Below are 23,586 nucleotides of genomic sequence, written 5' to 3' on the forward strand. Positions count from 1 at the left end.
AGTCATAGACTGGAAAACACAAATCTACAGGAAGAGAGTGACAGTGATCCATATCCTCCAAAGAAGGATGATCCAGTTCCCTCTACCGTGTGTGATCAAACAAGGCCAGAAGAGGATCCACCGGTTGATAACGATCCTCCTGCCAATGATGATCCAGTAAACGAGGACGTTCGTCAACCAATTGATGATAACCCTTTAGGGAATTATTTTAGGTGGAACAAAGATCATCCACCTGGGTTGGTCATAGGTGACCCTTCTGCTCCTCGAAAAACACGTGGTCAAATGATTAATGAATTCTTGCATGCAGCTTTCATATCTCAGGTAGAGCCCAAGAAGATAGATGAAGCTCTATCAGATGCCAGCTGGATTGAAGCTATGCAAGAAGAGTTGAATCAATTCACCCGCAACAATGTTTGGCATCTAGTTCCTTGACCGGAAAATCAAAATGTGATTGGAACTAGATGGGTGTTTCGTAACAAGCTCGATGAACATGGCACTGTTGTGCGTAACAAAGCTCGGCTTGTTGCACAAGGATTCAGACAAGAAGAAGGCATAGACTTTGAGGAATCCTTCGCGCCAGTTGCAAGACTAGAAGCAATCCGCATCTTTCTTGCCTATGCAGCTTTCAAGGACTTTAAAGTTTATCAAATGGATGTCAAGTCTGCATTCCTCAATGGTCTACTTCAAGAAGAGGTGTACGTTGAACAACCACCAGGTTTTGTCAATCCTACTCATCCTCAATATATCTATAAACTTGACAAAGCCCTCTATGGATTAAAACAAGCACCGCGTGCATGGTATGATACATTACTAAAATTTTTACTGGAACATGATTTCAAAATTGGAACGGTCGATAAGACCTTGTTTAAATTTGTAAAAGGTGATCATGTGTTACTAGTACAAATTTATGTTGATGACATTATATTTGGGTCAACTAACCCCAAGTTGTGCTCAAAGTTCTCTAAGATGATGCAGGAGAAATTTGAAATGAGCATGATGGGCGAGCTAAATTTCTTTCTTGGATTGCAAGTGAAGCAACTTGAAACTGGAATATTTATCAATCAATCCAAGTATGCCAAGGAATTGGTAAAGAAGTTTGGAATGGAACAGTGCTCAACTGTATCTACCCCCATGAGTGCATCAATCAAGCTTGATAAAGATGAAGGGGGAATCCCGGTCGAGGTAACAATGTATCGAGGCCTTATTGGCTCATTGCTTTATTTGACTGCCAGTCGACCGGATATCATGTATTCAGTTTATTTATGTGCTAGATTTCAAGCAGCACCTAAGCAATCTCATTTCATTGGCGCCAAACGAATAATTAAATATATTAAAGGAACTACCAATGTGGGTCTTTGGTATCCCAAAGATTCAAATCTTAATCTTATTGGCTATTCAGATGCAGATTATGCAGGTTGTAGAATTGATCGCAAAAGTACAAGTGGCACATGTCAATTTCTTGGAGATAGACTAATTTCGTGGTCAAGTAAGAAGCAGACATCAATTGCTACCTCGACCGCCAAAGCAGAATACCTTGCTGCTAGCAGCTGTTGTGCTCAAATACTCTGGATTCAACAGCAGCTTAATGATTATGGAATCCGGTCGAGTGAAACTCCAATCTACTATGACAATACAAGTGCCATAGCCATCACTCACAATCCAGTGATGCACTCTAGGACAAAGCACATTGATGTCAGGCATCACTTTATCCGAGATCATGTCTTAAAGAAGGAAATCAGGCTGGAATACATCTCTACCGATCAGCAAGCAGCAGACATATTCACCAAGCCTTTACCGGACGCTAAGTTTTCATATTTTCGAAATATTCTTGGCTTAGTAGATCTAAGTTAGTATGCATGCTTTTAGGGGGAATGATTGCTAGTATGACTTTAATAGCTTAGCTGTTACATTGCCATAAATGTTGGCATATCATCCGCCTTTAGCTAGTCTCTGACAGGCTCCGTACTAACAGCTTTGTGCTTTGAACCAAATGACATTGATTGGGCGCGGTGATTATACTCTTCAAAACTTTTTGAATTTCAAAAATACTTTTCATGACATCACCATATGGCCCATAGGTTCCTATATATACTTCTTTACACTCGTATATCAACCTTTCACCGTTGCTAAAGCTTTCATATTGCATTAAAAGTTCTATCGTATTACTATCAAGCTTTTGCTTACTCTCTGCTCGAGTTCTTATCTACAGCTATCATGTCGATCCAGAAGACTTGCCTTGCAATCAACTTTGATTCCGTTATTGAGGCAAACAATGCAGGAATCACTGAGGCCTTCACCATGCTTGAAGCCTCTGGACTGAAGAAGTTTTTGGGAAGCAGCGCCATCTGCGATCTGCCTGTCTTGAAGGAGTTCTTTGCAATCGCTCAAATCGAGCATGGGACTGTCAAATGCTTGATCCGAACAGAGTCCTACTCCTTCAATCAAAAGTTCTTCGCCAACACATTTGATCTGCCCTCCAGGGGTTTGACAAAATGCGCGGATCTTCCCGATGGTAACTGCTCATACTGGTTGAAGGAATTCTCAACCACTGATGCTCCGATCAAACTGCCGGCTCAGAAGACATCTCTTAAAGCTCCATTCAGGCTATTGACCAACATCGTGGCCAAGAATCTTCTTGCCAAGGCTGGATCGTACGACAAGGTGACGATGGATAAATTCCAATACATGGCTTGTATCGCCTCCAAAATCAACATCAACTGGTCAGACATATTGTTCACTACTTTATGTGAAATGATCAGGGGAAAAGGGCAATCCGAGGGATTTGCTCTGCAAATTTGCCACACCTTGAGCGTCCTTGGAGTATACTTCTCCAAGACTGAGCCTCTGCATCCCACCAAATGGCTCAACAAGTCTACAATCTTCAAGTTTCTGAACAAGAAAGAGGTTGCGGTCGACACTCTGCCTTCAACCGCAAGTGTTGTTGCTGTCACTCAACCGCTTTCAACAGTCCCGGTAGCGGCCAAACCAGCCCATACCAAGAAATCTGCTAAGCGTCAACTTATTATAGAGTCTGACTCTGAAGAAGAATCATGTGAGAACGTTCCACTGATTCAAGCCTTCAGCAAGTCATCTCCTTCTGTCTCCAAAGCAGCTGTGCCATCCACGCCTGCAGGCGAGAAGAAGAGGCAGCACAAGAAGTTAAAGTCCCTTTCTGGACTTGCTCCTATCGTTCCAACACCAATTCTGCCAACGGTCGAGACTACTACCACTACTGCTACTACTGCTCCACGTCCTACCAAGGGTGTGATAATCATGGAAGGTGCCTCATCAACTCCAAAGGTCACTCTCGCTGATCCCAAGGACAAAGGGAAAGGTGTGATGATCTACTCACCTAAGGATCAACCAGCAGCTACTGTAGAGCTCAACTTGATCATCTCTCACGTTCTCCGCACTGTCAAGCGTCACCTACAGCGCTTTGACAGATGACATCATTCCCGTACTCACCTGACGCTTGCTCAAATATTTCCTAAGTGGAAAGCTCTGAACGTTATTGAGCAGAAGATGCTTCTTTTTGCTGACACTGAAGACATCGTGGAGGCTCTGGGAAGAAGACAGCTCATCAACTTGAAGCTTCGAGGAAGCCTGATATCTCTGTTGATTACTGAGCGTGTCAATAACTTCAAATCCAAGAGTCCTACCGCCACCGATGACTTTGTGATTTTGACTGGACTACAGAATAGTCTACGTCAAATCACTCAACTACTTCAGCACTTCCAAGCTCTTAACAACGTAAAGACGACAGCTTCAGCAGCTTGTATACAGGCTTATGGACTGGAAGCACAGGTGATGATGAAGACTTTTCTTACCCAAGATTAGGGTGAAGAAGACGTCTCTGCTATTACTCTTTCAGATGGGATTCTGACCGGTCTCATCACTGCTGACCTGTTTCAGTCATCCGCTCTAGGATCGATTGTGGCAGCATCTTCATCGGTCGACCCCGCCTCAACCGTAGTCCCAGCAATAATTCAACCGGAAGCAGCTGTGACTGCTCACTCATCTCCAGCGGCGACCGCTCATACCTCTCCCAGTCGTCTACAAGATTTTTTAGAAGTGATTGAACAAGAAATTCCTGTCACCTCTGTGACAGAGGCTCCTTGCAGCAGTGAAGCAGTAGTGCCCCCAACAGAGATACCAAACACTATTGTATCACTTGCACCTCTAGAACAGCCAGTGACTGATGCTGACCCAGCACTTAAACCGTCTCCATCTACTGAAAAGTTTGTGGAAGATCTCCTAATGGATGAACCGAGTGCTGATCCTGCTACTCCACCAACCATCTTGGCTGCAGTCGAGACCCCTACATCTCCAACTGTACCACTATTGGAAGGTACATCAGCTAGCTCACCAGCCAGATCACCAGCATCACATCATCTTGAGTCTGGCCCGGCTTCACCAAGGAATGACACACAGAGTCAAATGCTTCAGACTGATGACTTATATATTGAAGCCATGGCAGCAGCTCTGGATCACACATTGATGAATAGGCTTCATGAGCTCCTGCAAACAGTTCGATCCTTTTCACAAGACATCACAAACACATCCTCATGGGTTGAAAATTCACGCAAGACGATGATTCGGCATTTTGAGACCGTGTCTAGAGACCTTGCTCATCTGTCCAAAGAGATCACTGCCCATCATCGCACTCAAATCAAAACGCTCTCTACCGTCTCCGAATAAGTTGTCAGATCCGAAAACCGCCTTCATAGGCAGTTGAATGATCGGATGGACACTATGCAAGTTACTCTAATTGCTCAACTAGATGCAAAAATTGATACTATGCAAGCCTGCCTTGGCACTCAACTCACTGAGATCGTCCTTCGACTCAACCAAGATGATGCCAAAAAGGGGGAAGAAGAGCAACGAAGAGCAGCAGAGGCAAGAAGACGTGAAGAAGAATCCAGAAGAAAGGAAGAAGCCGACAGAATAAGAAGAGAAGACGATAGGTCAGGAGGAACCAGTTGGTTCAAAAGATGAACAACTTGTCTCTTCTTTACTTATCGCAGCTGTATCTCATTTTGTTTTTCTTCAGTAGGTGTAATAAGAATGCTTATTGTAATTAATGAAATTCATTCTCTCAATGAAGTTCATTTTAATGCTTTCATATTGTTTTCGGAGCACTTAAGTTTTGTCATCACCAAAAAGGGGGAAATTGTTGAATCCGACATTTTGGTGATAACAAACAACAACTCATTGTATAGGAATGTGCTGCCAATTTTTTGTATTTCAGGAATCTACTACAACTCCTACCGCAACCGTCTAAACCCTTCAAGTTATCTACCGGAAGCTTGTCAACCGCCTTTGTCTCTCGACCGGTTGCAGTCACAAACCTATCGACTGGTTATTCAAACCAGCAGAGGATAAATCTATCTACCGGTAGAATGCCAACTGCTTATCAAGATATCTCAAGACAAATACTTGAGACAAGACGTTCATTGCAAGATCTTTTATCAAAAGCAGAACCGACGTATCAGAAGATCTGTTGACTCTTGCATCGAGAGATAAACCGGCGTATCAGAAGATCTGTTGACTCTTGCATCGAGACAACAGGTTGCACTAAAATGGCAAAAACGCAGAATGGCTACAGATAAAGCATTCGACCGTTTATACCAGTTTTGGACCCTGGAAGTTGTCTGCATTTAAATAAGTGTACGATCTTCATGCAGAATCATCAATGCATTTATGAAGCATTAAATGTGCATTAAATGCAGCATCAGAACGTTCAAAATAAAGACGTTGTTGATTGACCTATATAAAGGGAAGATTGCTCAAGAAGTGACAAGAAGACAAGCAACACGAAAAATCTCAATCAACTCAATCACTTGAATACCATCAGAAGTCCTCATCTGATATACTGAAGCAATACTTGAGCACACTTACAAGATCATTCACTTGCTGCTCAAATAAACCCTCGCCTACAGTTTACATATCTGATCTTCAAGGATCATCCTAGGGTTTCCAAGCCTCTCGACCGCTCTGCAGTTTGAGAAGCTCAATCGGACTGTATTCATTATTGAAGAGACTTGAAGCTACTCTGAAAGCTTCCACCAGTCTGATAAGAACTGAGAATCTTATCTGTGTAAATCTAGGAGTTTCGGATTAGGCATTGGATAAGTCCTAAGTCTGAAGTGGGTGTAATGCAAGACGTTGTAATAACCAAAGTCTTCTAGTGAATTCCTTCCTAAGTGGAAGAAGGGGAGACGTAGAAGGATTAAGCCTTCGAACTTCCATAAATCGTGTCTTAGTCTTTACTGCATATTTATCTTATATATTGCTCATACATCGTGTTATAACTTGCCTTTGCATCACTAAAACCTCTGAACTATTTCCGCACTATTTAAGTTGTTCAAACCATTTTAGAAGTTGAGAAAACAGATTAAGTGAACTAAACTTCACTTGATCATTTTGAAAAGAAAGAAAATAAGTTTCAGTGTGTATTCACCCCCCCTCTACCCTCTGAACCGATCCCAACAAGGTGATTATTAACACTAACACTAATTTATTTTTATGCACCAATATAGGTGCACGCATCAATAATCTAGGCTAACACATCAACCCAAAAATTAAGGGTAAATGATTTAAAAATCCCTATCAACCCTTCAAACTTTATCTTAACTCCTTAACCACAATTTTCTTTATTTCAACTCCCTAGTGGTTTCCATTTTTGAATTAAATATTAATTAGTAACTAATCCTTTGTACGTGGCATTGTTAACCTATTGAACCAGTCCCGGCCATACAAGACTATCGGTTACGCAAGGTTTCCAGCCGATATACTCCGAATTAGGGTCCAACATGCTTCCGTAAGATGAATTAAATTCAAATACCTCTTTGAACAAAATGTCGTCGGGTCATACCTGCCGAGTTTTACGAAGTGCTCCTCACACTCCAACCACGCAGTCGCAACAGATGGTTTCTGCACAAGCTCCTTCAACGACACTCAGCACAACCTTAATTCGTTTTCTACCTTAAGGCGTATGATATATAAATTTAATTAAAAATTATGAGCATGAAAGAACAAGAGGCTTTAAAGAAATTATTCAGACATAATATTATTACATAAATCAACTCCTTTGAAGAGGAGAAGACAACTTGTTTAGCTACTCATAGTAGCTTTGTTCTTGAAATACATGAAAGAAAACTTAATACAATAGAAAGAGAAATATTATAACAATTTATTTGAAAAAAAACTAAAGGGAATGATCGATGTCTTCAACTTCCTTGAACGTTTGTATTTATAGCTGAGGTTCCACTCGTTTCACGGAGAAACTTCAGGGAATCTTACAGCTGTCTTGTATTTTTTTTATGCCATTATTGATGGCATCTTTTACTAGTGGAGGAGGCAGTTGTCTTGTATTCTTTATGCCATTATTGATGGCATCTTTTACTAGTAGAGGAATCACATGCCTGCCACTTTCTTTTGACTTTATTCTCCTCACATGTTTGCTTTATTGTTGTCGAGGCATCTTTGCTTTTGAAGTAGGCCCCTGTAAAAACGCATCTTCAGTGGTCCTTGTCCACCTTTGCTTGTCTCGGAAAAATCCTTTCGATCCGTTCGGGGTCTAAAGGTTTTCCCAAATTCTGGCTCCTTCTGATTTGGGCATTCTGAGCAGATATTTTCTGACCATCGTCCAATATGAGCCATGTTACAAAATTTTCGGCGAGTTTCTTTACTCCCCGGCAGCTTGTTATTCCACAAAAAATTTCTCTTCTTTTCAAAGAGTTCTTCCGCAAAGGCTGTAGTTTTTCCTGTCATTGTGTTTAACAGGAACGATCCATTCATATAATTCTGATAAAATTTAAATGGAAACTTGACTTTGTCCATCTCAGTAAGACAGACCCAAATACCCTATTTCCTTCTGGTTGAAATCTCATTTCCCCCGAAAGTGGACATTAAGGGTATTTCTTCAGTTTTAGGATCCTTGATAAATTTGTGACTATTTATATCAGGTCTCCTTAGCTTGATGAAATGAAAGGGTTCGTGTGATTCTTTCACTGTTGGTTCCGGAGCTGCACTGAAAAAGTATAACTCAAGCACATCTCCTCTGAACAAATAGTCGTTATTTGCCCATGTTTTTTGGACTGCTTCCTGAATCCATTTCGGTAACTGTGATATCTCCGGGAAGCTTGGTGATGTTGTATAAACTGAGGCCAAGGCTCCAAATTCATACCAAAGCTTTACATCCTTAGGATTGACATTGTTTTTTAGCCAAACCCTTGGATATATCCCTGCCACATCAACCCTACAAGTCTTAGGATTAATTTCACTTCTTGTACTTAATTTCTTCCACCTCTGTTGATAAACCTGAAATGGAGAAATAATAGTTGGGTTAGTATCGATCTTAGATTTTCCCTTGTCAGTGTTGGGCCTAAGATTGATCTCTTCCTCTTTTATCCCAGAGGCGGAGGGTTGACTTGATGAGAAAACCTCATCAATTGTTGCTTCATCTAGATCATCAAAAGCCGATGATATATTAGCATTTGTTTCTTGAGTTTTAGCTTCCTCAACATCCTGTTCCTCAACCGGTGGTTGTATTTCTTGTTTTTGTAAAACCAATGGTTTTATCATATCTTGTTTATGAGAAACCAATGGTTTCTCTATAGCCTTCACAATTGGCCCTTGAATAGCAGCCCATAGTTGTGTTTGAGCTTGCATACATCCTGTAATTCGATTAGATACTTTGATCCGATCAGCTTGTTGTAACCTGCCGGCCATTTCAGCATTAATGGCTAACTGGTTGAACTCGGTTTGAAGCAACCCAAGGTGTTTTTCGAGATGCCTCTGTATTTTCATGATGGAATCCACGTCACTGCCTCCCATCTCTTGTTAAGAAATCTGCAAGAATATTTTCATGAGATTTAATAATAACAATATCAAAAATATAATTTTGACATAATGCTTGCCTTCTTAATAACCTAGCTTTCTCAGGTTTAGATTCAATTTTATTTCTTAGAAAAGCTTTTACTTGAGTGTTATCAACCTTCAGAGTGAATTTTTTAGCAAGTAAAAATAATGGCCATTTTTCAAAAGCCCTTTTAACTGCATAAAATCCTTTTCGTTGATATGCCATCTGATAGCATCTGATTCTGAAAAAAGACCGCTACAGTATCTGCATGGTATTTCCCCATCTGGAGTGATCTTGTTAAGGACATCTGCCCACCAATCGTCACTGGCATCCGTAAATAATACCAGATCATCTTCATCTAAGGGTATAGCCATTTTTGGGAGATTCTTACATATCTCTTTTAATTGGTTTACCCCTTTAGTATGGTCATCGGTCCATATAAACCTAGCATCCTTTTTTAACAAAGGACTGAACACCTTTCTGTACATTGCTAGGTTGTTAATGAACATTCCTGAAAAATTAACTACTCCAAGAAAACTCTGGAGTTGTTTTACGTCTTTGAGTTTATCTGGAAAATTCTTTACCTTTTCCACAATATGGGGTTGCAGAATTATTCCAGTTTCATCAATCTCAATACCAAGGAATTCAATTTTCCTTGTTGCTATGACTGCTTTCTTTTCAGATAAGACCAGTCCTTCTTGTTTACAAATTTTTGAGAAAATCTCTAAGTGTTTAACGTGTTCGTCTATGTTTTTTGATGCTATCAGAATATCATCAATATAAACAAACATAAAGTTGAAATAATATTTTAAAAGGTTATCCATCTTTCTTTGAAATATCTGGGGTGCATTAGCCAATCCCATAGGCATAACTTCCCAAATATAGTGTCCTTGTGGAGTAGAGAAGACTGTGAATTTCTTACTGCCTTCTTCCATTCGAATCTGGTAAAATCCAGACTTACAATAAAATTTTGAGAACACTATAGCATTTCGAACACAGCTAATTAGGTGTTCTCTACTCGGTATGAAGTACCCATCAAACTCCAGGATTTTATTAATACCTTGGTAGTTAATAACTAGCCTGGATTTCCCTCTTTTTATTTCACCATGATTTCTAACCAGAAAACCTGGGCTACTATATGGTGAAACTCCTTCTTTGATTAAACCAAGGTCCAAATGTTCCTTGATAATCATTCTCATATCCTTTTGATCTGTTATGTTCATCGGGATAGACTTATATCTGACGAATTCATACTCTTTGCCTTTCTTTAGAGTAAGACTGGATTTGAGTTGATTTCTATCCCACCATGCCAAAGGATGCTCGTTGTAACTTTCTTTGAGTCTCTTTTTGACATCTTCAAGAGATACCTTATTCTTTAACTCTATATCTCTGTGATTTAGAGTTACCTTGAGAAGCTCCATATCATCTGTTTGGAGTTCTTGTTCTGTTGTTATTTTCAACATGGTTTCTCCAAACCTTCTTGGATCTTTCATTTTTGGGTGAAAAAGTTGTCCTTTATCACCACGCTGGCTGCGAAATATTATCGGTAATTGTCGATAAAAAGCAACCTTGAGTCTTTGAACGATAATTTTATGATCACAAATTGTAGTGAACATAAGTTTTCTTGACTCATTGTCTTGTGTGTACTTCTTAAACATTTGTAAAAAGTTATTTCCTAACAGGATATCAGCTCCCATACCATGGAAATAGATTGGTGGTGTTTTTACCTTGTACCAAGGTGTTTGACCTGCACCTCCCATAAAGATCTCTGCTTGTTTTATTCCTTTGCAAAGAATTAAAATTCTTCGAGAGAAATCTCGTCCAGCAATTTTTGGCAATTCTTCTTCACATTCTTCAGGGAAGACTTCTCTTTTTGCTGTACAAATTTCTGCTCCCGAGTCAATATAACCTGCAAAGTACTCAGCCTTATATTGTTCATACAACATCCCTCTCGGAATGTATATGGAGAAATGACTTGTTGTCATTTTTTAAAGGGATTACTAAATGGCCCCGCCATTTTTAACAGACTGTGTTGTAATTCAGTAATCTGATTAAGACTATTTACCTTTAATTTTTCTAAGACCTCAGAAGGTAGAGTATGGTTACACCTTTCTACTTCTTTAATGTGTTCTAGTAAATCATGTTCATGACTTACTAATTTCAGCAGTTGCTTCTTCCTCTGTTTGTGAACAGAGTTTTCGAATCTGATTAAGGGATTGTCCCTTTATCCAATTCTCTTGGTTTTCCATTTCGTAGAATTCTTATTGAATCCTCCAAGTCTTTTCTTTTGCCATGAACTCTATTCCCTTTTCAAGGCATTTCCATGGTTTATGGTCCTCCAGAAATTCTAGACCAAGAATGAGCTGATCCATTTCTTTTCCTGAAATTTCCCAGATTTGAACTTCCAATTCTCTAATATTTATCACTCCTTGGTAAGTTCCTTTTTCTTGTTGTTCCAAATAGTAAATCGAGTTACAAGGGAACTGGTTCCGATGACTTGTAATTTCGAATATTATTTTCACTTCTTTCCATCCTTCTGGAGATCTAAGTTTTCCTATTATAGAAAACTCTTTTTCTTATGGTGGAATTTCTTGAATAGGAGATTTGTCCCATCTCTTGCTTATCATTCTGTCTCCTTGGAAAGATAACCTTCGGGGTTCTATTTTAAGGTCTCTGTATAGAACCGGTCTGTCTTGAATTTGAATGTCTGTTTCCTGAATTAAAGGAAACTCGATTCTTTTCGGGTATATTACTTGAGCAACTTTCCCAAAGATCTCTGGAATTTCAATGAACTCATTTCTAATAAATAATTCAAAATGGTGAGTATTAGAAAGAGCATATGAAATTTGATACGTAATAGAATATGACCTATTACCTTCCTTCATTAGTCTTTTTTCGTTGAAGTTTTGATGCAACGTCAAGGCTCGACTAAAATCTCTATTATCTAAATTGTAGGCTATTCTTGGATAAATAACTCCCATAATTTTTCCTGCACACAAATTTCCCGAGATAGTTCCTAGAACCGCATCTTGTATATTCCCCATTCTTTTATCGCATACTACAATATCTATGGGTGAATCTATTCCCTCTTTAAAAATAGCTTTGATCATAATCTGGATTGCTCCAATATGAATCCAAGACATTGTTTTTGCTACTTCTGCTTTTAATTTCTGTAATTCCTCTCGAATTTCTTCAAAGGAAATTAAATGCATCTCAATTTGATTACTGGTTAATTCCATAGGGATTTCCATTTCCCTTCTGGATACCTTATAAATCAAATTATGTCTTATTTGTCTTAGCCCTAGGTTTCCTAAGACTCTTTCAACTTGTTCTGCCGAAAATCCTTGGTACTTTTGTAATGTTGTATTTTCTCTCATAATCCTTTGGACCATATTATGAGATATCGTGGTTTCACTAAAGAACCCAGCCAAACTTTCATGTGTTTCATGCCGAAACACTTTCTCTTTACTCTGATTATGATTCTGATTCATCCTCAGAAACTTCTCGACTAAACAATATCTCTTCTTCGTATATGCTTTCATCTGAGGGGATATCATCAAATTGATATACTTGGACTAGATCTTGAAAGAAGACCGCATCATCCATATCTGGTGTTGCTTCAAATAGTTTAACTCTATTTTTCTCGTTCTCTGGACAATTTGTAGATATATGTCCTCTTGCTCCACATGTCCAGCAGTTGCAATCCTTGAAACTTTCACTTGCTCTTGTATGAGTTCTTCTGAAAGTTCTTCTTGATGGTGTTCTTCCCCTGCTTTGTGATGAGCCTGTTGTTGGGGATGTTCTTGTAGGTCCACTTCTTCTACCCGATCTATAGGATTTGGCCTTTTGTTTGGACCAAAATGTTCTTGGTTTCCAAGAACTTTTCATTCTTTTATTATAAGGATTATTTCTGAATTTCTTACTTTTAAATCCCTGTGATCTGTTTCCAATGATCGTTGGAAGATCATTTTCTCTACAACACAAAGGTGTACGCTTATCTATACCCATTATTTTCTTGTAGTTCTTCTGTAATGCTGCCATATGGCACCATTCTGCTAATTTTCCTTTCAAAAAGGAGGCACGTCTTGCCAATGTATCAAAATTACCTGGAACATATTCTTTGATTAACATTTCTCTCCAGGGACTTGACATTTTTGCAAAAAATAGCTGAATAGCTATATTTTCCTCGACTCCCGAATTCTATCTGTATTTAGTAAATAACATAATGTATTCATCAACTAAACATATATCATGTAACTCGAGGCTATAAAGAGCTTGAGTATATATTCTCTTTTTCTCTGTATCTTGATTATTGAAATAATCTACCCCTATGAATTGTGCTTTAAATAGGGTGGCCATTATTTCTCCAATCTCGCTGAGGGATTTTCCTGCTAAAATTGATTCCTTAGTTTCTGGCATAGTCATCTCCCATGCGATCTTAACAGATCCCATTAGACTCATTTCTAGAAGTTTAATGAATCCTTCTTTATTGAGATCTAATGTCCCTGTTGCTATTCTCATAGCTGACGTCCAATCATCTATAAGATCTTCTCTGTTTTTGAAGTCCAAAACATCAAGGTTTAACATAACCCCGTAAGAATGTATTGGATCTAAAACAGTTTTTCCGTAAGGAGTTTGATGGAGTGGGATTTTACTCCTTCTTGATCTAGTTCATGCTGGATGTGAATTTTTTCCAACCTGAAACTCACTATGCGGTTCTTCTGTTTTAACCACATATCTTGGGGGATTTCCTATGGGTTGTTCACCCTCAGGAGAATTCATTTTTAGATCTACTACTTTGAGATTCACAAAAGAATCTGCAAGATCTTGTAGATCCTCGAGATTTAATCTTTCTAAAGTAGTCATCAGATAGTGTTTTTCTCTGATACTGCTTTTATAAGATTAATCATCATTTCATCATTGGTTAAAGGTTTTTGAACCATTTTGGTTTTACCTTTTTGATGTAGCAAAGGTTTGGTACCAAATGAGAGTGGTAACCTTCCTCCTGTATTTCCTTTTCAAGAACCCGAAGTGTGTTCTAGATTTATGATTTTTATTTGAAGATCCTTTAGAGTTCCAAGAATTTCTTCTTGTTTCTTAAGGATTTCATCAATTTGCCAAGGTATTTCATACAGCTGATTGCTGTAATATTGTACCGTTTTTTGAATTTTTCTAAGATCTCCGGAGAGTTTAGAGGAATATGGGGTAATCTCTAAAAATTGAGAGTTAGAAATCATTTTTCTCTATCTCTTCAAAATTAAGAGCATTAATCACAACCTGTTGTAAGTAATCTATTGTGAATAGATTAACTTGTTTATAGGATTTCATATGAATAAAATCCTCTTGATTCAAACCTTCGTTTGAAGTCATATTTTGTAAAAATCTTCTCCTCAACAAAGAAAAACATGAATTAACGAATAATATTACGTCTGAATAATTAACCTAAGGCTCTGATACCATTTTGCGGATAATTCTTTATACTGCAAATGAGCACAAAATCTCCAGATTCAAGCATAAAACCTTTAAATTTTAAGCATAAAACCTATAGATTTCAAGCATAGATTAACATAAATCCAGTACAAGAATTAAACATTAAAATATTCAAGTTTGGTGGTCCTAGGGAGTTATAGTAAAAAATATTTTGGCTAGGGAGTTATAATAAAATTAGGAAGGGTATTGAGATTTTAGGACAATTCACTCAAAAATTAATCTCAATTAATCCCGTTAATCTATATATATATTTTTTAAAATTTTCCATGAGGACGCGTGAGAACATGCGCTAGACACAAACGTCTGACCTGTGCATTACACGCGTCGTGGTGGATCTCACCATTTGAATTTTATAAAAATAAAATAAAATATTTAAAATTTTGTACACACGTTGGGTATACAAAAATAGTTAACATTTTTTAAAAACAATTTTAATGAAAATTGAAGCTATATTAATTTTAAAAAACAATTATATTTATTTTAAATAATATTATTTTTAAAATTGAAAATAAAATAAAAAAATATGTTTATTTATTGTAATTGTAAATAAGAATAAAGACGTATGAGTGGACAGTTATACTCAAAACAATAGGAGTTGATATTAAATGTGTGGTTGTACATTAAAAATAGGAAGATGTTTTTGTTTTTTGAAAAAAAATAGGAAGATGTTAATATAAAAGTATGTGGCATGTTCAGTCCAAACTTTTTTGAAGGAAGTAGAAGATGGATTAACAAGATTAATATATACCAATACGGATTATATACCAATACGGATGTCCTTACGAAAATGTTTTTACGAAAGATAATACTATAAGCATATGGATTGTTAAACGTTGAGTTTTATATTATATTTGAAATTACATGATTATCTTATATGTATTTTTGAAATATTTTTTTCAAATAAAATACATAGATAATCATGTAATTTTAAGTGTAATATGTAACCCAATATGTAATACTCTGTGTACATGTAGCATTGCCTTGTAAAAATAACTAACTAGGACAAACCAATATGCAACATTGAGAAATAATATTATTTTGCAACAATAGCCAACAACTGATTATTATTTTTGCAACAAACAAAAGCGGAGAAAGAACATGGGAGTGATTGGTTACCCCAAAATGCATTTTGCTCTCTGCTTTCTGGGAGCGTGCCACTGACATTTCATAGCGACCCAAATCGAAGAACCCTAAAAAGATGTCAACTTTCGATTTGGTTTTCTATTTTTTCTTCCTAATATTCGTAGCCAGAGCTAGTTTTTCTTCCGACCCATCTGATCGGCAGCAGCTGGACAAGGTATTGGATCTTCCAGGACAGAATTTCAATGTTAGCTTTGCAACCTATTCAGGGTACGTGACTACTAACAAGGAGTCTGGGCGAGCGCTGTTTTATTGGTTCTTTGAGGCTGTGGAGGACTCTTCTTCGAAGCCACTTGTTCTTTGGCTTAATGGAGGTCAATCTCTCTGTTTTATTTTGTTACCCTCCAAGAAGGTGCTAGTATTTGATTTTAAATGTGTTGTTTTTTGAGTGGATATATATGGAAAAATTTGGTTGTGGTTCATTTATGAATAGAAGGGGTGATGCGCTGTGTTTTGGTTGGAGCTTGTTTTCTTTTGAAATGAGATTCGAATTTTTTTTATTTTTTTTTGAAATGAGATTCGAATTGTTTTTTGTCGCTCAGGTGTTTGGCTGTTAAGGCCATAATATATATATGGTTTCGTGAAATACACATGATCTTTGTTTTCCTGTTGGAGCTTTCAGGTCCTGGATGTTCATCGGTAGCATTTGGACTGGCTGAGGAGATCGGTCCTTTTCATGTAGAGAAAGATGGGAAGAGCCTTTATTTGAACCCTTATTCTTGGAATGAAGGTATACTTTTTGGCGTCGCACCTTCGAAACAATTGGCTAGTGAATCTGCAGGTTCCTGTTGGTAGACAGTTACTTTTTAGTCTGAAAATGACTACCCCTACAGAAAACGAAGAATAAATATCTCCGAAAATGATTAATGGATTCACTTATTTTCTCGAGAAAAGATAGGTTCCAAGTCAAAAACAGGTTTTCAGGACTATTTACCTACTGATTGCATAATTTTGAGCTGATTGCAAATTGAATGCCATCAACTACTGGTCTGACTTTTCTATGTTGTTATTTTTTAGAGTCGAAAATTTTATGATCATAGTATCATACGGATGGTAACTTGGTTGGTAATTGCTCCCTTCATGGAATCATAATTTTACACCTTTGAGTTTCAGAATATAGAAGTACTAATGTTGTTAATGGTTGTTATTCATTTTTACTGCATATCAAATTCTATATTTTAACATCATTTACCCTGTCCTTGACATTCCTTTTGTTTTCTTTTTCTATTGTTATAATGTTGTTACTGTCACCATACCGGAAAATTCAGTTATTAATGATCTGCGAGTTGGAATTTTTTGTTTAATGTTTAAGAATGAAAAATTCCTAGAATATCATAGAGGAATACATAACAACAAAATTTCATGATAATTTTCCTATCTGTTTTACCGTTTTGCAGTGGCAAATATTTTGTTTCTGGACTCTCCAGTTGGAGTTGGCTTTTCATACTCAAACACTTCATCTGACTTGTTGAGTAATGGTGATGAAAGGACAGGTACAGTTTTATGCTCTTGTAGCCTTTTTTAATCTGCTATCTTCCATTTTCTAATTTACGTAGATTCATCCAGAAGCTTGATTTCAATTTCTTACATTGCAGCTGCTGAAAACCTAGAATTTTTATTGCAGTGGTTTGATCGTTTTCCGCAGTACAAAGAAAATGACTTCTACATTACAGGAGAGAGCTACGCGGGTCAGTGACCACATATCTCCTTGAGTTACTTATCCGAAGAACTACCATTTGGCTCTTTTTACGAGTAATAGGCTAACACATCAAAACTGATTTTACAAAGTATATGTAACTGGAACTATGAGAAGTTTCGTATTACCAGTTTGTATCTTTCATATATTTGTTTTTACAGATAATGAATCCATCAGAGTTTCTTTTCTTGTCTGCAACATGGAATCAAATTGGTTTTGAAAGTTTTGAATAGCCAGATCGGATTATCTCAGAAATTGAATTTATTGCCTGTTTGTTAAGCTTTCTTGCTTATGAATTATGATAAGGAACTAAAGGAAGAATAAATAAATCATGGGTAATAGAAATTTGGACATTATTATGCCGACTTGCTAGAGAAACCACATTATATAATAAATAATTGCAATTACGTTATTAATTCTTGGGTTGGAGGTTGATATGAAACAACCATCAAATATTAGGTTGCACTTTGGACATAGCTGGATAAAGATGTCAGAGAAGTATCATTCGCTTCCTTATTAATCTGATGTCAATCTAAATTAGATTAATTTATTGACCACATAATTCGTTCATGTTGAGCCTGGGCATCCAGTTGGGTGTTAAAATATGTGTCTGTGTGTGTGTTTTTCCCGCCATTAGATGGTTTAGATGGGTGTCTTTTCCTTCATCCGTACATTTTAATTCTATCAGTGAATTTCGTTTGTCATTAACAAAAGTTGATATGAAATCGTGGAATTTCCGAGTTTTTTTAATGCATTCGTTTGGGGAGCTATAGGTGTCTTGTTGTATGAACTTCTTATCACATGTAGGTGACATTCATTTGTTAAGCATGCCATCAAAAGTTTGTTGTCTTATCAACTTCCGTATTAAGTGCGAAGGCAAAGAAGAGTGCAATAGGATAGCATTTGAATCAACATGGTTGTTTTTGTGAACAAGTGTTGATATTGATGGTAACTGCTGCAGCCTTAGTTAATTGTCCATGCTCTTTATTACGTTAGAAATTACTTATCAAATGTACTTTGCTGCATGGCCATACATAAAGTGCAGATTTAGCACTCGAAGGGATGTTTTTGTTAGCATAAAAGGACAGTGACATTTTCTCCGCGTAAGATTTCATGGAACAAACTTATTAAATGAAAAGGGGACAAGTGGCAAAATGCTACTTGAGCTTTTAAAGTGGCAGGTAGATCCCGGTGGTTTTCTACTAAAGTCTTCTGTGTTGATTAAGCTTTACTTGTTTTACTGGCCCATAATTTTTTCCAAAAAAGTGAGATAAATTTATTTGCACCCAGGTTTTAAATTTCTGCCACTCTAAAGAACTTGAGCAAATCATGACCACTGTTTTTAGCAATGGATCCTATAATTTCCACGTGCTTGTGAAAAAAATGAGTGGAAGACAAGCGTAGGGGATAAAAAGAAAAAAAATTAGGTTGCATTTGGATTGATTCATTTGAAGCTAGGAATTTCAAATCCATAATAATGAATCCATTGGCTTGTTTGGGTAATTCCCCTTCACAATGGATTTGAAATCCTCAACTAGTTATTGTTATGTCAGTGTTATGTCCTTTCGGTGACTTCAATCCCACCAGTCAGTGTTACTACTTAATTTCACCCTTAAAATACTTTGTAATCTCCCGGTTTTATTTTCTGCATCACGATTTCTACGTTGTCTATGAATTGACTTAGAGTTAGTGATTTAAGTTTGGTGCATTAATATGTCACACGTGGCCTTATGCCATGATTATTTCTCACTGTTACATCTTGTGTAGGACATTATGTTCCTCAACTAAGCCAAGCTATTGTACGACACAACCACAAAACTGGAGAAAAAGTCATAGTCAGTGTTACTACTTAATTTCACCCTTAAAATACTTTGTAATCTCCCGGTTTTATTTTCTGCATCACGATTTCTACGTTGTCTATGAATTGACTTAGAGTTAGTGATTTAAGTTTGGTGCATTAATATGTCACACGTGGCCTTATGCCATGATTATTTCTCACTGTTACATCTTGTGTAGGACATTATGTTCCTCAGCTAAGCCAAGCTATTGTACGACACAACCACAAAACTGGAGAAAAAGTCATCAACCTGAAGGGTTTCATGGTACTGGTTTTCTCGTCTTAATTTTGGCATGAGAGTTATATGCTTGTGTGAACATAAAAAACCTCTCAGATATCCATATCCTTTTAAGCAGGTTGGCAATGCTCTGACCGATGATTTTCATGACCACTTGGGTCGCTTCGAATTCATGTGGTCAGTTGGTTTGATTTCAGACCAGACCTTCAAGCAGTTGAACATCGTATGTGACTTTCAGTCATTCATACACTCCTCAGAACTTTGTGAGAAAGTTCAAGACATCGCTGAAGAAGAAATTGGAGACATTGATCTTTACAGTATCTTTACTCCTCGCTGCACAGCCAATTTCAGCGTATCTAACGACCGGCGGAGTGGAAAAGGGGTAAGTGGTGTTCTTGGCATTTTTTTTTAGCGTTGCACTATCTTGCCTTGTCGACCAAATGTTAATGCCCTTGTTCGATGGCCGGGAGGAGGAGAGGTTCATGTAAAACTCAAAAAATCTGGAGAACAAAATCATATTTATGTGCGTATAATTTTGAAATATGAGAACCTATATAACAACTTTGAGGGGGAAGGAAGCTATCATTCCTACCAGTCTTCCTCTGGTTCAGCCACAGCCTGTGTTCCTGAATCCTGATGCAAGTTGCTATTGTTAAGTACGTGCACTTAGTTGATGGCAAAAAATTGTCAGATATCTCTTCTGATGGTATCAGCACGCACATATGTGAATAAAAATACTTCCTTTTTTTGCTTTTAGTTGGATCTGTATGATTAGCTTTTCTGTTGCACATTTATGATATTGCCTTTTCATTCATAATATCAATAATGCACAAGTGTTGGGTGTGTCTAAAAACTCTAAACTGAATTTAAAATATTAAATTTAATGAAAATATTAAAATGTAAGTACTATTGTAGGAAATAAAAATTACATCATTGGAGAGAGTGATGCTTTAAAATTTTAGTTTTTCTTATCATTACTGGAGAGAGTTGTGGCGATTTAAAAAATAAAATAATATACCAAAAGATGAAAAGTTGTATAAAACAAGATACTGATAGTCTGATATGCTAAATAATGTTAGATGGGTATTTGCGAACAAAAAGAGCAACTCTAAGTAGACCAGAAGCAGTTATTCTTGATGGCTTTTCTTAATTGTATCGTCATCAGAGCGAGCGTTATTTATATAAAAAACAATAGATACACAAAAAAAATGAAAAAAATATAATTCACGATATTATTACACTGACTTTATGCAAGGAATCACTTTTGGGAACCAAAAGAACCACACCAAAGAGACCAATTGCATTACTCTGGGTGATTCTTGCTTAATTAACAGTATACTTCACGTCTTCACTGCAATTGCTATTTTCCTTAGTTTTGAGAGAATCGTGTCTAAGGTGTATTGTACTGCAAAAATTTTCTGATTTTGTGACCCGAATGACAAAATAGTTGACATTAACAGTATTGACTTTCATTATGATGAGAAAATATTTGGTTGCGGGCACCATCCATTATAAAAATGTGCATTTGTTGTGAACTTGTGGGTACCTAGCGATACAGGTTCATCTTTTAAATCTTGTGCAGTACATTTTTGCAAGTGGCCAGTGCTTTTCTATAAAACAATTTTTTAGACCCTAAGATGTGCCAAATGGAATTAAAAATGGCTAGCATGATATAAGCACTATCTGAAGAGGCCATATAGATTGGACTAGTCCACCTCAAATATATTAAGATCCCTAACATAACGTGTTTTCCTTTGATAGAAGTTGAGTATTCTCAGAAGAGCATATGATCCCTGCACAGAAGAGCATTCAACAATCTACTTCAATCTTCCTGAGGTTCAAAGAGCTCTTCATGTTCATGAAAGTCCTTCCTTCAAATGGGAAACCTGCAGGTACAAATTTGTTTTGATTTTGGAATGAGGGGGATTGGTACATCAGATATGTGAGCTTTATGATCTCTACTTATTCTCTAGTGATTATGTGGTTTTATATTGATTATCCTACAACTATTGTCATTTTGTGGTAAGGAAACAATGTGGCCAACAGGTTCCCTTCGTCTTGCAGTTTTCTGCACACGTGCATATTTTTTCAGGGTAAAAATAGAAATAAAATGAGATTTCTTCCCCCATAAATTGTAAAAAACTTGTGGTTTCGAATTTTGCCAATTTTTCTATTTCTGGTTCTACTGGTGAATGACGATGATGCTTTCAAATTCTCAACACCTTGCTAAGCGTTATTAACTGATTGGAAATAATTAAAAAAATACTGTAATATTTCACTTGTTTTTTCCTTAAACTATACAAATGCATATTCTTTTTACTGAATTTTCTTATTTGATCATTCTCTTTGCAGCGACCAGGTATATGATAATTGGAAGGATTCTCCTAGATCAGTGCTGAAGGTCTACAGTGAGCTTCTACGTTCTGGTCTTCGTATATGGATCTTCAGGTTGTCCTTCTCACACCTTCAAACTCGTTATTTACTACATTCTGTCAAAGCATAGATTATTATCGGCCATGCCTATGTTTGTTGGCCTCAACTTAAGAGGGACGTGTTAATACATCCGCCCATAAGCTCTGTCTTTTGGGAAAATTGATTTATAACACATTACTATAGGATGTTGCGCATCTCAAACTTCTTTTACATAATACACTCACATCAAAACTCGCGTGGCATCCTCTGTTTTACAAGTTTGAATGACATCTTTTCTCTCTGTTAGAGTTTCATATGTTTGTAACCTGTATTTATGGTCTCACAAATGTCCTCTGGCAATAATTTTTAACAAGTATTTTTGAATTCTTTAGTGGGGACACTGATGCCGTTATTCCAGTTGCGTCAACCAGATACAGTATAGACGCTCTAAAACTTCCAACAGTTAGTCCATGGCGTGCTTGGTACGATGATGGCCAGGTCAGTTTGGTGAATTCCATTTTAAAATTTTGTTTACAAAGCAAAACTCGGCATGTTTATCTTGCATTCAAATCTACACTTGACCAATATAGAAAGATATGGAATCTCACTGAAGCACAAATCCATGTGCTTCAAATAGTTCGTTATATTTTCACTACCTTATCTCAGAGGAACTGGAGCATATATTTATTGATAGGATTGGGGAAAATTCAAGGATGCCCCTCAACTCCAGAATGAATTTGACAAATAAGAGAGGATAAAAGAATAATATAAATGGAATGTGCTTGAGATCTTACTTCATGCCGTCCACATAAAATGTTCTCTCGATTACAATAACCAGCATCACTTGCCGCATAAGGGAAGTTTAAACAAAAAAATAATAAATTCTAATCCCTGCTCTCACTTTAGCCTGCCATTTTGCGTGGAATTGTTTCACGAGTTGTTGATCCTTTCCCATCATTGTTGTGTTGTTCATGGCCTCCTTATCGACCCGATCTTCTATGTTAGCCAACCGCAAGCTAACTACCGTGTCATGACTTCACTTGAATCGATATGTTCTGCTCTCCCACTCTGCTTCTTGAGGATATTTTTTCGATTGTTTCCCAACAAAAATGTCACAATCTTTCTCAGTTGATTTGTATATTATGACATAGAAAGGTTTTTTTAAAAATGGATTTGAATCAATCTCTATCGTTTGTCTACTAAATCTGTGCTACAGGTGGGAGGATGGACCCAAGAATACAAAGGGCTGACATTTGTTACAGTGAGAGGTGCAGGACATGAAGTTGCACTGCATAAACCTAAACAAGCTTTAACACTCTTCAAGTCTTTTTTGACCGGAAAATCAATGCCGAAACTTGACCTAGTCAGTGACTCCTAGATTGGATAGTATCATGCTAGATTTCAATGTCATCACCTAAATTGTGGTCGTTTCCACGTATATTTTATGAACATCAATCTATATGTCATCCGTTATCTAGATTTTTTCGATATTTTTTGCTATATTCTGTGCTCCTTTTCGTTGGATCTCACCAGTTGATACATGAAATGTTGTCGAGAAGAAAACAGTAACATGGAATGTAGCAGTGTTGGAACGAGGAAAGTATAAGTGGGAAGCTATATATATCTGACATGTATACTATTAGAAGTCATAATTTTTTCTCCCAAAAGATTTAGGTTGCGCTTGGATTGAAGGATTTGAAATCAATGGATTTCAATTATAATTTTAGTGTTAACAATGAAACATAGAAAAATCTCAAATTCATAGCTTAATTATTTACACATTACTTAGATGGAGTAAAAAGGATTTTAAATCATCACTTTATTGAATGAACTTGAAATCCATCACAACTACCATGAATTACTATATAAACATAAAAAAAGTGGATTTGATGTTTGTGGTGCTACTTCTC

The 23,586-nt window shown here is 37.0% G+C and overlaps 1 protein-coding gene across 1 annotated transcript; it reads left to right on the top strand.

Annotated features, from left to right (window-relative positions):
• The first annotated feature begins 15,439 nt into the window (after positions 1-15,439).
• On the top strand, positions 15,440-23,153 carry LOC140886578 (serine carboxypeptidase II-2). Its single transcript, XM_073293231.1, has 10 exons — positions 15,440-15,807; positions 16,116-16,223; positions 16,891-16,986; positions 17,089-17,181; positions 19,206-19,291; positions 19,383-19,646; positions 21,026-21,156; positions 21,617-21,712; positions 22,069-22,174; positions 22,893-23,153. The coding sequence occupies exons 1-10, from the start codon at positions 15,552-15,554 to the stop codon at positions 23,052-23,054; spliced, it is 1,398 nt and encodes a 465-aa protein (XP_073149332.1). The 5' UTR covers positions 15,440-15,551; the 3' UTR covers positions 23,055-23,153.
• The last annotated feature ends 433 nt before the right edge of the window (positions 23,154-23,586 follow it).

This window comes from Henckelia pumila, chromosome 3, assembly GCF_033568475.1.
Source record: "Henckelia pumila isolate YLH828 chromosome 3, ASM3356847v2, whole genome shotgun sequence".
NCBI classification, from domain to species: domain Eukaryota; kingdom Viridiplantae; phylum Streptophyta; class Magnoliopsida; order Lamiales; family Gesneriaceae; genus Henckelia; species Henckelia pumila.